This window comes from Motacilla alba, chromosome 3 (genome assembly GCF_015832195.1).
Source record: "Motacilla alba alba isolate MOTALB_02 chromosome 3, Motacilla_alba_V1.0_pri, whole genome shotgun sequence".
Classification (NCBI taxonomy): domain Eukaryota; kingdom Metazoa; phylum Chordata; class Aves; order Passeriformes; family Motacillidae; genus Motacilla; species Motacilla alba.
The window spans coordinates 105,071,510-105,086,417 of NC_052018.1; the positions used below are offsets into that span (position 1 = coordinate 105,071,510).

Below are 14,908 nucleotides of genomic sequence, written 5' to 3' on the forward strand. Positions count from 1 at the left end.
GGCAGTAAAACCACAGGTCTTATCAGCCCAAAAAGACCTTTTTTACCTTTAAAAATTGAGCTTTGTAGCACAATATTTTCATTCCATTTCAATTTAATTTCAGAGTACTTTTTGCTCTGTAAAATCAACAGCCTATTTGCCAGGCCAGACTTTCTGATGAGGTCCCCAGCAACACCTACTGCAACTGGCTGAAAGAAGATATACAAGCTCGTTTTGACTTAAGGAGTCCAGGGTTCCTAAATCACAAGCGTCCCGTTTTAACCCAGCAGCCAGGGCTGTTGCTTTGTTTCTGCCTGTTTGGCTGATAAGTGCTGTAATGGGAAAAGGCAGGCATTAACAACTGGCGATCAATACTGGAGCAATTCGGTGCTCGGAGTGAATGTTTCACATCAACGGAGAGGAGGACACGGCCAGGAGAGTGCAGTGAGCATCCATTACCCTGGGAATAGCGGTTCCTCCTGGTGGGAAGGCCCGGGCTCCACAGGTTGGTGTAGCTGTTCAGAGACCACGTTGTTGTGCAGTGCTCATCTCCAAAGTCCAGGAAGGTTGGGGTGTTGTTACATATATACAGCCACGAAAACTGCTCCTGGAAGTTCTTACAGGACATCCTGCAGAGAAGGAGGGAAATGTCATCGTTCAGTTTAAGACAGAAGAACATTGCCAACACGTAAGGGAGGGGGATCCTGGCCCTCTGCTCAGCCCTGGTGAGGCACATCTGGAGAGCTGTGTCCAGTTCTGGGCTCCTCAGGACAAGAGCAGGTCCAGTGGAGGGCTACAAAGATGATCAAGGGACTGGAGCATCTCTCTTACAAGGAAAGGCTGAGGGAGCTGATCCATTGAGAGGGACCCTCATCAATGTCAGTATATGAAGGGAGAGTGTCCGAGGTGGGACCAGGCTCTGCTCGGTGATGCCAAGCAATAGGACAAGAGGGAATGGGCAGAAACTGATGTACAGGAAGTTCCACCTGAATATGAGGAAGAATTTCTTTACTGTGCAGCTGACCCCACGCTGGAACATGTTGCCCAGAGAAGGTGTGGAGTCTCCCTCGCTGGAGAATTCCACAACCATCTTATCACAATCCTGTGCCACGTGCTCTGGGATGACCCTGCTTGGGCAGGAGGCTGGAGCAGATGGCACCCTGTGGTGCCTGACCCTCTCTGTGATTCTGTGAAGCCACCACGTAGGTATCCACATTCACCCCATGTCTTTAAAAAAGGAGATTGCTGAGAGCACTGCAGAGCACTGCAGCTCTGCTGGCTGCTACCTTGCAGAAGAGCTCAGCTCTCAATGCATTTTGGGCTGCCCTAACTGCCCCTAATGCCCCAGGGTAAACCACAGGGCACGTTCAGGGGTACCTTGCCGCAGCTCTGCCATCTCCAGCACACCTCTGCCACTGTCCCTTGCCCTGGTTCCTCCACAGTGTTCTGTCCCACACTCATGCTTCACTCAAGCCTCACATGTGTGTTTCAGACGCCCCTGCTGTCACCCTGCTTTCCTCAGAGCCCCACAGGGCACGTGTGCACATTCTGAATAATCAGTTTTCCTAAGGGACAGCCCATGCATGGCTAAGCTGTATCTGGGAGCAATCAGAGGCAGTGAAAAACCACAAGCACCTGCAGAGCAGCCAAGTGCACGAGCTCAGTGACCTGCTTAGCCAGCTGTCCCCTTCAAGCATCTGTCTCTCCAAGGTTCAAACACACACTTCATGAGGAGAGGTGGTCTGACAAAATGACCAGGTCTCAGAGGGCTGGATTTTTAGTTCCTCTCACTTTTCTTTTTTCTTTTTTCCGACAGCCTGTCTTGCCCAACTCCATATTTTCAGGTCTTGTTTCCTCTGACACCACAGGGTCAGGACAATCTCCAATTTGCTGTTTGCACACAGCTAACACAGAGTGCCTTGAGCCACCACCAAGAACAGAGAACTGCCAAAATTACTTTTTCCATAATGAAGGCAAATAGAAAACCCTGTCGACAGAGGATCAATAGGGAAATACCAGAATTCTCCATCATCCTTATTTCTGAGGAGGGCTTCTCTGTATTTAGGCTCAACACGGTCCCATTGAGGAGAGCTGCAAAAAAGAACAAATCAACAAGATGTGAAGCACAATTTTTCACCTTTGGCCTATTCCTCTAACCAGCCTCATCAGGAGGGGTGAACAAACTGTGCGTTGGAAACAGGCCTGTGGGTGATACCTTCACAGCCAAGGCCACCAAATGAAACAATGTGCCTTTGCTGTGCCTGAGCTGCCCAGCCTGGGGTGGGGAATCCTCCCTGCTGTCCTGGTCACCTGTCCTCATGCTGGAGAGGTTAGCGAGGCACCAAGCCACAGTGCTCTGAAGCACTGATATTCCACAGACGTGTAGAGAGCACATTACCCAGTCAGATGTGTTGTTTCCAAGCAGCATGTTTATAATTAAGTGATAATTGTACTTTCTGCAGAGTTTAAGATAAATAAACAGCATGTGAATCAATAATTTATTGATCTGTGCAGCTTACCTGTGAACGTGCTGCTGACATTTCAATTGCACTTAGGATTGTAGTCCACCCTTCCAAAAGGATGGGAGGATGCTGCCTGAGCAGAGAGCTGCTATCCCAGCCTCAGACACGTCCACACAACCCACCAACCCTTCCAGATGCAACACTCCAGCCTGACTTATCTCAGCAGAGTGCTTGTATGTGGTCCTAGCAACAGGGAGGGATGGGATGCTATTAAAGAACCTCAGAGTGGCACAAGAACATCTCTCTAATCATGGAAACACTGATGCAATTCCAAAAGGAAAAAAAACCCCTAACATCTATTTATTTACAAAACACTGTTGCAGTCTATATAATTTCTTGTTTTAGGAAAGAGATGTTAGATTACCCACACAGGCAGCAAAGTGGTCCTTGCATCCCCAAAGCTGCACGAAGGATCCAAAAGATTAGTTCAAGCCATTCCCTGGCACTTTGCCTCTGGAATAACCAAGGACCCTTTCTGTCCCCTCTGTGTTCCAGGCTGCTCTGCTCCATGGACTCATCTGACCATCCTCTTCCCAGAGTCAGACTCATGGGAGAGGAAGAAAGAGGAGGAAGGTGGATTTGTGATTCCTGCAGGAGAATTCAATAGATGCAGCCCGCCAGCATCTAAGGACATGGTCAGAGCTTACTCCAGGAAATAAGAGCTCTTCCATCCATGACTTCTGTAGAACTATGCACTGGGTAAAATGCATACACACACACAAGAAGGGACACCTGAGCTTAGAAAGGCTGCATTAGTTTCCCCTGGACTGGATTTCTGCAGGCAGTTGCTATGCAGGTGGAAATAATGCTCGTAATTAACTGATGTGGAAATATCTGTTTTGTTAAAATGGGTGCAGGGCAGAGGTTCTTATAAAAGATTGATTCACTATCATATTAAAGCTTTAAGACCCTACTTATCACTCCAGGGCCCCTTCCACTCCCCATGGCCCCAGGGATTCCAGATCCTGATGATATGTTTCCAGCCATTCTTGTAGGGGATCTGGAAAGAGGAAAGAAAAACAAACTCAGTCACAGCTTTTCACAGCTCTGATATTCAGTGTAGAGAAGGGTAATAAAATGGAACTTCCTCTACACCTTAGAGACCAGATATAACCCCTGATCTCATTTTCCCAGCAGCGAAAAATCAGTGCCTTCTGCTACACTGCAAAGGAATGACGTGGGAGAGAAAACGGCGCCCATCTTGCTTTCCTGAGGAACGTGAATAGCTGACACAGAGAGAAGCAGCAGCATTCCTGTCACACTGCATGAATTCAACAGCCTTGGGAAATTCCAGCACCTAATTCTGCACATCTGATGCTGTGAGTCAGCAAAGGCAGAGACTTTGAGGAATGAGGTCACCAGACTGCCTGGAGTGAAAGCCAAGAAGAGTCAGCGCAGAAAGCTGATGATAAACAGAATCTGTGGGGCTGGATCTACAATGCTGTGTTTGCAGCAGCTGGGGGTTCTGGTGCTTTTCTCCTTTTGCTGCCACTGATTTAAGTCAGAAGCAATTAACTTTTGCCAGTGAAGCCAGAATGGTGGAAGTGGAAAGGAGAAGGAAACCTTTGCTTTCTGGCTCTCCTTATGCACACAGAAAGTGTTGGAAACAATACCATGGCAGTCTCTTCCCAGGCAAAGGCCCAGCCCCTGACCATTCCCCCTCAGGACAACCCCTTGGATGTCTTGGCGCTCCATTAAGTGGAGCAAAGACTGTTTCTCCTCTCTCACACACCAGGAGCAGCAGGAGGCTGGAACAGCCTGCTTCTCCTCCAGCAGAATTGGGCACCCTTCTGCCCCTGCCCTGCAAAGAGACAGCTGGGGCCTTCTCTGGAGCTTGGCCACCCCCCCATTCTTTCCATTTTGTGGCCCCTTGCCTCCAAAAAACAGCATGCTGGCTGTGATGATGGCACCAAGCATGCCATGGCACAAGAAAACCAGCAGAGAGAGGGGACAAGGGAGAAAGTAGCTTAGGGAAAGCAACATCCCCTTTCCAAGGTACTTTAGGTTCCAAGATTTGAAGGTTTTGTAGCTACCTTGCTTGACAGCATAGCTATTGTTTGGTTTCTTTCTTCACTGTTAACTCTCCCTGTGTGCACTACAGCTTACTGGGCTAAGCCATGTTCTGACTCCTGGCTGTAAAAAATCCTTAATTTCTTTTGATCCATGTGATAAATTGGTTCTCAGATCATCAATATTAATATTCAGCCAGGAGCAGTTCTGCATGAGTACAACAGCTTTAAAAGATGGAGAAACGCTGTTCTTGAACCAGCGATTTACTTTTCACACAGTGATTTTTGGCAGCTTGTGATTGAGCTGAACAAATGTAGATTTGCATCATATGACAAATCCCACAATTTCAGCCAGTGCTTCTACTTGCATTTGAGACACAAAAGCACATTTTAAAAGAGTCAGCATGGAAAGAAAATCTCCAGAAATGTTGTGTTTGACACACTGGCATTGTATTGTACTTGGGACACGCTGCTGAAGTGTCCCAAAACAAAAGTAAATTTCAGTTGCATTTTCCATTGGAAAACAACATGGATTCGGATATCCTCCCTCTTCTTGTTGTGCCAGAGTCCTTCCATCTCTTGGAATTTGAACTATGTGCTTTCAACAATCCCCCCTGAGTGCGAAGCCAATTCACATCACTCTGACTGGAACAGCAGCACAACTGCCCTGTGGTGGAGCATCAGTACAAGATCTGCAGGCAGGACCAAGTCCCTGACCTTACCTTCACAGCTCCTGTGATGGTGTAGGCATGGCCCTGTACAATCCCATTCCTCAGCTCTATGTTCCTCCTTGACTGCAGAAGGGAGAAAGCACAGCTTTTAGCTCCTGCCGCACCACAGGGACACAGCCACCAGCTCCCAGGAGTGTCATTTGCCATGGCACTGAACAAAGCCTCTGACCACAGCAGTTCCTCAGGGATACTCCACAGGAATGTGGCTGTTCCCACTGCAGCCATAAGCAAGCCAGGAAATTTAACAAAGCTACAGATCTACACTTCTTTGCAAGTCCTTCCACGGTGCAGAGCTGCTGCAACTGCAGAATGACCTGGACTGGGTGACTTGCAGTCAGACTGGGGAACTGCAGAATTTCCCTGTCCCTCACAGCCAGGTCAGCCACCTGAGCTGAGAGAATCGCCCTTGGCTTGCTTGCAGCAGCCAAGCTTCCTGTCCTGAGGAAGCAGGCACCACAGGAGCAGCGTCACACACTTCACAGTCCCACGTCACAAGCTGTAGGGGAAGCCTTGGAGACATTTTATCAAAGGTACTTGCTGAATATCACAAAGCCTTTTGCACCTGCCCAGCATTAATACCAGGGAGCCTGCAAGCCACAGCTGGATTGCATCCTTTCACAGAAGAGAGGTGTGTTTTGGCCTTGCCAGAGTTGATCACAAAGTTAGGAGGCCAAAATCAGGCCGGCTGCAGTGGAATTAGCCAGGAGAGAAGCTACAGCCCCCTGTGGGACAGAGCAATCCATCCACATCTGCTCAAATACCTTTACATCCTTACCAAATAATCTTATCTACTTTCTGCTGCCAAGATCCCTTGGGGCATCCATAAACTGTAACTATTTTACAGAGCGATTATGAGCTTTGTTTTCCCCTCCAAAGAGCAGCCTTTGTGCAAACCCAGTGAACCAAGAGAGGCATGTGACCAGCCCTGTGACTCACCTGGCCTGAGGTGCTGCAGCCCATGAGACACCGAGATCTGTCAGCTGCTTTCAGGATCTCCTCCAGATCAGGAGGTGGATCCTTCAATGAAAACTGCACTTGGACTCCGCCTGTGAGGTCAACTAAAGCATCTGAAAGGAAGCCTCCATTCAGGTTCTGGTAGGAGCCCTGCAGCCTATTGAGAAATTTTATAATAGATTAAAAAAAATAAAGGGAAAAAGAGAGAGAAGTTAATTAGTCCTTACACTGTTTTCATAAACAATACACACTGCTTGCTTTAAAAATGAACGTGTGCATCGAGGTGGTGAGCACAGGGGAGCCAGGGCTGTGCAGACATTGTGGCCGGGTAATGAAAGGAAACGTGACTGAAATACTTGGCCAGGCACAACACATGCCCTGTGGGAGGAAGGACACAAAGGGGGAGCTTTTTCTATGCCTTCATCCCCATGTGAGGCAGCTGTCCAGAGCCATTCGCAGACAGTGGAAAATAATAAGGTGCATCTCAGGCCAACACAGGCATTTTTGGGAGATGAGCTGCATGTCATCTTGAAGCATCCAATTTCTTTTTTCTGAACAGGAAGGGAGCCAAGGATGACTAGCTCAAATGGATGTTTCAGGTCAAATGGAGCTGAACTGTTAGTTTCTACATCCTACTTATACAGGACTCTTCACAAAAATGGCCAGCATTCCTTTTGCAAATGAGAAAAAGGAAAAGAGAGGTGAAGGTATTTACCCACGCTTCCAGGGCAAGGCAGAAATGAGTTCTCAGCACTGTTCCCAGTTCACTCTGCTAGAGCACAATAATAGGATAATAATTTAATATTGCCAACACAGTCCTTGTTGTTTTTATCGTGTGGTTTTTATTGAGACAGCAAATAAGCTGGAACATGCTGTACTTAGAGCAGGTAGAGCATGCTGTTAAACCCCACCATACACACTGTATTTAATGAATGTAATCAAATGAAGTCTGCAGCTAATTGTATTTTGAAGAGTTGTCCTTGTCCTACACTGATGAAAAGAATTTGTCTTGGGCATTGGGGAATAACTTCTCCAATGGGAATCTCATAAACAGCATTGCTTGCAACTTTAATTTAATAGAGGTTTGGTATGCATTGTAATTAAAATCTTATGCAGCAAATTGGTACTGAATCCTGAGTCAACTTTTCTGAGATATCTCAGGGCAAAATGCATCCTCTTCCTGAGTCGCTCTCATGCTGCTTTAACATTTGCTTATTCCTGACCAAATCTGCCAGAATTATTCTCTCTTTTCTTCACCTCCTCTTCACTGCAGTGCAAATGCTGCCCCAGCCTCAGGTACCAAGTTCCAGCCCTTCACACCCCCCCTAACACAGGACTTTTTCTTCAGCATTTTTAATAGTGAGAAATGGGCAAATGCTAAGGGACCTCAATCCAACCCCTTTTCTCTCCAGAGGATTTTAAAAACCTGTTATCTCTTTATTAGGCATTATTTACCCTGCATACTCTGGGGACCTCAGCTTAGAGTCAGAGCTCTCTGTGAAATGAGAACTGATCAGAGGGTCCTAGGAGAGTGTGTGTTGTGCCTGGGCATGTTCTTCAGTCATGCTTCCTCTCATTGCCTGCTCCAAATAAGCACATGATCTCTGATTAGTGACTGTAAACACAGGTAATCCGTGCTTGGACTCTGCAGGCTTAAACAGAGGACAACACAGAAAGGAAAACAGAGACGAAGAAGTTTCCCTGACAGCAGGAGGATGTTCCAGGCCCTTTTGTGTCACTGTTGCCCTGCTCACTTTGCTTCTCAGGCATTAACACCCCAGAGTTGAGCTGGGGAGATTTAGGGCTGGCTGTCTTTAGGGCTGGCTAGAGTTAGGTCTAATCCAAAGGCCAACATCAGCAGTTAATGCTGGCCCTGTGTTTGTTGCAGCCAACATAAGCACAGTACCACAGAGGCATCTGTCAGCCTGAGCTCCTTCCTGTGTGCTTTGCACAAGGCAGAGGGTGAAATGAAACCACCCACAGAAAGCATTCAGCACTGGGTGGAAGAACAGACCAGGTGTATTTACTTGGCATATGCTTTTTCCAGCAAGGATGGCCAGAATTCATTTGAAGTTCGGGGGTGTACAGACAGGTATCTTCCATTCAGGAATGGCAGCCGGTCATCTATCACTACATCCACCCATTCTCCATACTGCCAGAACTGGAAATAAATAAAATAAAAACATATTTTAAAAAGAGAGAGAGAGAGACAAAATAAAATAACGAGCCTCTTTTAAGTGCTAATGTCCATGGAAATTAAAATTCTCATGAACTAGCACAAGAATTAATCTAAAGTAATGTGGATATGTGCAAGTTCTCTCCTGAACTGCCTCAGGCTAATGGTCCCCATTGTTAAACAAGCCACCAACTGGCTGGGTTTCCCAGTGGCAGGAAAAGTCCTTGGGGAGTACAGCTAGCCCTGCAATCAGTGGGAGGAGAGATTCAACATGGGAATATGTTAATATTCTTGGGCAACAGCAAGATTTCAAGAAGATAAAGAATGATCAGCAGGTGGATTCCATCAGCCTCACTTCTCAGCCACACTTGGATTTTTCCCCACAGTGCAGCTCTTGGCCAGAGAGGCTTTGTCAAGATCCAGCCTTTAAATTTCCTTTCCTCTGTGTTTCAATTAAGACTCTGACACGCTGTCATGGATGGAGACAGTGTAGTGACTAAAGACTGTTTTGAGGTGTTATCCATCTCCTTGATGGATGAGAAGGACACAGGCAGTCTCTCCAGCATGTGGACAGAGCAGGTGTTTCTCCAGCTGATCCAGCTGATGAAACTTTTCAAGGGAAAAGACAGGAATAGAGATCTGTGGGGATGAACTAAAGGAGCCATTTCCAGAGTCATTAGCAGATTAATGTAGCTTAGCATGATTCGAAATCATAAGAGGCCAAGCTCTTATTTGCAGTAATGCTAAGGACTCTAGTGGAAGTATGCCAGCAATAGATTTAGTCTAGCATGATTTTATTCCAACAGCTTCGGTCAATGAAAAACCCCAAAATGAGCTGTTCTGCTCGAAAAGCACAAGACCAGATCTGCCCAGCAGCAAAACAGCTTACAGGCTGCTCAGCTGAAAGCAGGTCTGATCCTACTTACATTTCTGCCTCACCCAGGCCTCTCCCTTCCTACACCAGCGGTGGCAGGAGGCAGCAGGGTTGGAACTTCTAACTTGAGCTCCAGGAAAGATGTGGGGCTTCTGCTTGATTTTGGATTGAGGAAAAATCTTCCACTGGCTGTCCTCTGCCTGAAGGAGAGACAGGCAAAAGGACTGTCCAAAAGGAGCTGTCCTTTCAGTCACCTAAGGAGCACTTCTGCCAGCAGCCAACACCTAGGAGCAGGTCTGTATGGAGAAGAGGTGTGACTTCCAGCCGCGCCTCCACCCGCTGCTTCATGTGCAATCACAACAGGTAAATAAGGAGAACATACAGGACTTGCTGTGGGAATTAATGCAGTCCAAACCCACTGAGTGATGTTTTTCCAAAAGTCAAGTTCCTTGGCCATAGTTTGGTAGGGAGCTCAAGCTTGGAGGCTGTTTGAATGCAGCACTGCGTTTTTCTTCAGCTGGATAAAGACAGCTGCTTTGTCCTGACTGTCACAGACCTTCAGGTCTTGTGAGCTCATCTGAGCTCACAAGGACAGGAAAAGCCACAGAGAGAAGAAGAAACCTCATGGGAAATCCTAGAGTACTCTGGAAGCACAAGAGTGGTACAGGAGAAGCCATTCTCCTGCTTTCAGAGGATATGGCTTGAGTCTGGCTTCATGAAATTTCTTTATATCCCTTTATGGGATTTAAGTACTGCAGCTGTGAATGTGGTAGTAAATAAAACCAAGAATTGCTATGTAGGCAGGATGCAAAGAGGGAAGTTCTTTGCCTCCACATTTAGAATAAGCCTTTTAAATCAGGACTTTATTTTCCTGGGCTTAAGAGAAGGAAAAAGAAATGGACAGTCCCAAGATGACCACAACACATCCTGATAGTCAAAGGGGGAATGGTGTGTGGTTATTTTGTCTCCTATTTTCCTTCCTGGACAAGGATCTTAGAAAAATCCAGTTCTGAAATCGAGTAAGGAGAAAATCGCATGTCTATGAACTATCAACTAACACCAACCTTTTGTGTGGTGTTAAAAAGCACTTTTTGGATGTTTCCTGAAACTGAGGTCTTGACCATTTATGGTCTTTAAAGATTTCATCTGTTTCTTCCTGAGGGCAGGGACATTAACCCCCAGGGCAGGTCCCTCCAGTTGTGAGTTGATGCGCTGTGCACTAACCTCCCGTAGTCCCCTGCAGAACACTTCTGGTTTTTTCCCAAGCTGAGGTGCTGCTCCTCACTGTCACAAGGAGTGACACACTCTGCCTCACAGGCACCACAGCTTCTGTGGCAGAGAAAGGGATTCCTATACAAACATGGGACTAACTTAATCCCTGGGGAAATAACATCGCTGTAATTATTCCCTAGATAAAAACATTGCCCATCTTAACTACAGCTGATTAAGTGCTTAACACCCTTGACTCTTGCAGCTGAACAGCTCGTGCTGTACAGGAACGCTGGAGCAGCCCTTTGTACTCCTGAGAGGCAAGATGCTCCAGTTCCAAAATGGTGGGGAAAAAAGTTATAAGCTAAAATTATTCTATTAGCATGTGATATGCCTTGTTTGAGATTCTTCACTGAACCGAGGACTGGTTGCTTAGCCTGTGGATGGCAGTAAAATATCTTTGATGGAATAATTGAAAGGCATTGCAGAGAAGCATTTCCATTCAGAGGAGCTTCCTCAGGGGTTTATTGCTCAAGGAAAGCCAGAAACAGTTGCATTGATTTGCAGATGAGATGACAGGGAAAACATTTTCAAATACTGTAAGGTATTTATACTGCTTAAGATTTAAGGATTGCGCCTAACTAATCTTTTCAAAGCTCCCATGAAAGACAATCTAGCTTGCATCCTTTTAATGTGTTTTAAGCAGACTGGTGTCCCTTCAGCTGGTTTATCTCACACAGTGTGGCAGTGTATGCTGGAAATGGGCCAAGACAGAAACATCTGGTATTCTGAGGAGCAAAGGAACAGAGCAAAATTTAGACTGTCCACGAGATAATCCTCCTGGTGCTGCTCTGCAAGAGCCTAGGAGGTCAAAGAAGTCCCACTGCCAGAGCCCTTTGTTTGGTGCTGAACTGCATGAAACAAAAGAGATTTGTGAAGTAAGGGGGATGAGGAATGGCTGAGTTTATCCAGATTTTCTCCACATCCAGTTTAGCTTCTGGAGTTTAATGGTGCTGCAAGCTCTTCTAATCCCACCAGATATTTGTTTGACTCAGACACAAGTAAGCAGAGCCTGCCAGTTGCTACCCGAGTCACCCTCCTGGGAGATTCAGACAATTTTAGGAGTTGGTTGAAAGTGGGATTTACTAAAAAGCCTTGTTCCTCTCTCTGAAACAAATCTCTTTTCAAAATATCAAAAGCCTGTTCCTCTGATCTGTCTCCGAGGATTTGTAATTTCCAGCCGTTTCAACGAGCTAAGAGGGCAAGGTGAAGTGGGGAAACACAAAATGAGCCCAAATAGATAGTGCAGGTGAGATCACAGCCATAACAGACTGCCCAAATCAAAGCAGCCACCAGAATGCCATCTAAAACATATATGTACACAAATCTTTCTGAACAGCTGGTACCGCTGCCTTTGCAGTCATAACTTTCAGAAAAGGGCATCAAATTCCCCGAAGTGCAATTGCACCACCTGGAGCACAAGGAATCATTAAAAAATTCAGGATTTTCTGCAAAGTTCTGATTTGGGAGTCAGCATTGAAGAACCAAAGCTTTCAAGGGTGTTGAGGTGTGGGGCTGCAGCTTGGAGCCCTCTGCAATCCAACCGGCCAAGCTCAAGTGGTACCAATACTGCAGGGAATACATACCCGGAAATGAAAAATCCCAGCATAATCGTCCTGGAATCCTTGGTCCTTGGGTAAAACATTTTCCAAGAATTGTTTCCGCAGTGTCAGGGAGCCCAGGGCAGCCAGCATCCAGCAGTCACCTCAGGAGAGGGAAGAATCCAGTGCATTCACCCAGTTATTTGCTGTTCTGGATCACAGCTGACTCTTTACAAAGCAACACCTAAGAACCACTTTGCTAAAATCAACGACATTCTTCTGTCTCATTTTCTCCCTCCAAAATGCTGAAGCACTGTCCAGGATTCACCAGCAATGTCCACTGGGAACCCTGCTGTCACCAGCCACCCTTTTCTCCTTTCAGGTTGCTCCTATCTTTTGCAGTCATGTTGAGACTTGCAGTCCAGAACACTCTTTAGGAAACCTTCAAACTTCTCGTGGAGTGAGAAATGGGAAGGCATTTCTTACTACATGGGAGCAGAGCTGCTCCCAAAGACAAACAGGGTCAAGGAGCACAAGATGGAACTGCCACAGGGTGCAGGTACATACTCTGATACTGGGTGAGTGTTGCAGGAGTTGAACAGAAATATCCACAGGAAGAAAACACTGGCAGTCAAATGAAGACATTAGGAAGGAAAGAAAATTCAGCCCTAGAGAAGTCAGAGCTGTGCCTGTTTATCTACTCACACTTAACTGTGTTTGACCCTTCTTCCCGAAGCCTCTGCCTGATCTCAGCTGGATCTCCATTTCTAAGTTTGGCCTTACACAGACAGAAGGCAGATGCCAGACAAAAGTAACAAAGATTTGAGCTGATGCATTTGGGAATCCTGTTAAATATCTGCAATCAGTTGTGTGTGGACTTGTGCCAGTCTAGATTGACCTGCACAGATTGTTTACTGCAGCTACCATGGCCCACATCTTTCCACTGAGCACTTGGAACACGGCAAAGCAGGCACAGCTTATTGCTTTGTGCAGCTCTCCTCCAAATCAAGAATATCACCTTACCTATTTCTCCTTGCATGATGTCAAATCTGCTAACTCCATCCATGATCAAATAAGGATTTCTCTGAAGCTCCTGGAGGAAAGAAAATGCAAAGAACAGTGTGAGTACTCAGCCTTTGCCAGCAGTGTGTTCCCGCCCTTTGAAGACCTTGCCTGCCTTTTCCAGGTCTGAAAACTGCTTTTCTTGAGCCCTGATGTTTTGCTGCCTGCCACCAACAAAACCAGAGGAGATAGTCAGCTATTCTTTAATCTGCTCAGATATTCCTAGGGATGGGGAATTGGGGGTGGGTGCCACCTGAGTTTTCATTTGGGTTTCTCAAATGCTACTGACACCTTTCAGAGAGAGCTCTGAGCTTGACAGTGAAATCATGCAGTTTCCTGGGGCACAGCAGGGCAGAGACACACAGGTGTCCAAGCAAAGTGGAACAGGGTCTGTACTTCAGCTCAGCAGTGGGTCTGGGAGCATTTTACTCTCTAAGCCTTTTGTGTTTCCATTCAGGTCTAATACAGGTCAGCCTGGGCTGCTTTTCTTCACTCTGGTGAGGAAGATAAAGAAAGAGAGCTTAATCTCTGTCTGCAAAATCCCATAGGCCTGGCTGACATTTTTGATCCAGGGAGAATTTTCCTTGAGAGCCTTGCTTGGGCAGTGAAGGGGGAAGCACTTCAGAGCTTGGCTTTGCACACAGAAATGTGAACCATTCTCCCAGCTGTGCCTGCTGTTGGCCTGGGATATCTGAGTGCTCAGGAAGGAGCAGCCTCACCATCCTCCATGAATAACCCGTGGCACTCTCCATCGTGGTAAGGCTCTGTTTTGAAAGAGCAATCAGCCTGAAATAGGCAAGTCATCACACATGTAAGAAAACAAAGAGATAAAAGGAAGGAAAAAAAAGTCCTGGTAATAAATAAATAAATAAAAAAAATACAGCAGCCCTTCCCTGAACAGGCCCTGGCATTCCTTCTCCCCAGCTGATCTGACATGCACAAAAACCAGACCAGCTCACAATGTGACTCACGACTTGCACGGTTACGTGAGCTCAGCATTAGCAAATGCTGTCAGCTTCCTGAAATGGCTCCACAGTGATCAAACCCCTCTAAAACATTTCCCTGTCAGGAAAAGATGCACTGCAACGTCACTGCTCCAGGCTGGTGGGCACATCATGCTCCCAGAGCACTGCTGACGTGGGGGAAAGCAGCCTCAGCAGGCAAATTCCTGGAGAGATGCTTTCCTACAGCCATCCCCACCTACCCCAGGACTCTGGGATTTGCAGCAAGAGATTTACCCGTAGCATGGGAGCAGGCCCAAGATGTGTGGCCGCCAGCAGCAGTGGTTGCTCATTGTTTAAGGAAGAAGCAGCATTGAGACCTTCTCCCTTCTGCTCTACATCCATCCCAGCCTTATCTTCTCCCTACCTCCATTTCCCACAGCAGCTTGTACCCCTCACCTGGGTGAACGCAAAACTTCCCACAAGCAGGGAAAATTAAACTACATGGCAAGGCTTTGAACTTGCCCGTGCTTTGTGTGTGGCTGACTTGCTAGTAGTCATCCCAGAAAACCAACAGCATGAAGGAATGGCTGTTTTTGTTTCCCCCATCACTTCTGAGGGCTTTGGAGTCTGACTTGCCAGAAGCAGGGTGGCTGGGCTGCAGTGCACAGCTGCCACAGGGGTAAGCACCATCCAGGAGCACAAGCCTGAAACGAATGGCAAGGCAGCTGTGTCTTTATGGCACCCCCGAGGAAAGGGCTGATGCTGTGCTCCGTGCCAGGATGCTAAAGCTCAGAAGAGCTCTGTGAATCCTGCTAGCCTGTTGTGGGGACTGGCTCAAAAGGCAGCC

General features: G+C 46.9%; 1 protein-coding gene across 12 annotated transcripts in view; it reads right to left on the reverse strand.

The window, feature by feature from the left end:
* CAPN13 (calpain 13) overlaps positions 1 to 14,908 on the reverse strand; it is a 50,973-nt gene that overhangs the window by 21,758 nt on the left and 14,307 nt on the right. For all 12 annotated transcript variants that reach the window (XM_038133077.1, XM_038133076.1, XM_038133065.1 and 9 more), the window contains 8 exons: positions 13,079 to 13,148; positions 12,101 to 12,219; positions 8,223 to 8,356; positions 6,178 to 6,352; positions 5,233 to 5,304; positions 3,416 to 3,501; positions 1,996 to 2,070; positions 439 to 608 (listed from right to left, as the gene is read on the reverse strand). In XM_038133077.1, coding sequence (XP_037989005.1) covers positions 439 to 608; positions 1,996 to 2,070; positions 3,416 to 3,501; positions 5,233 to 5,304; positions 6,178 to 6,352; positions 8,223 to 8,356; positions 12,101 to 12,219; positions 13,079 to 13,148 — 901 coding nt within the window. The remainder of the gene's footprint in view (positions 1 to 438; positions 609 to 1,995; positions 2,071 to 3,415; positions 3,502 to 5,232; positions 5,305 to 6,177; positions 6,353 to 8,222; positions 8,357 to 12,100; positions 12,220 to 13,078; positions 13,149 to 14,908) is intronic.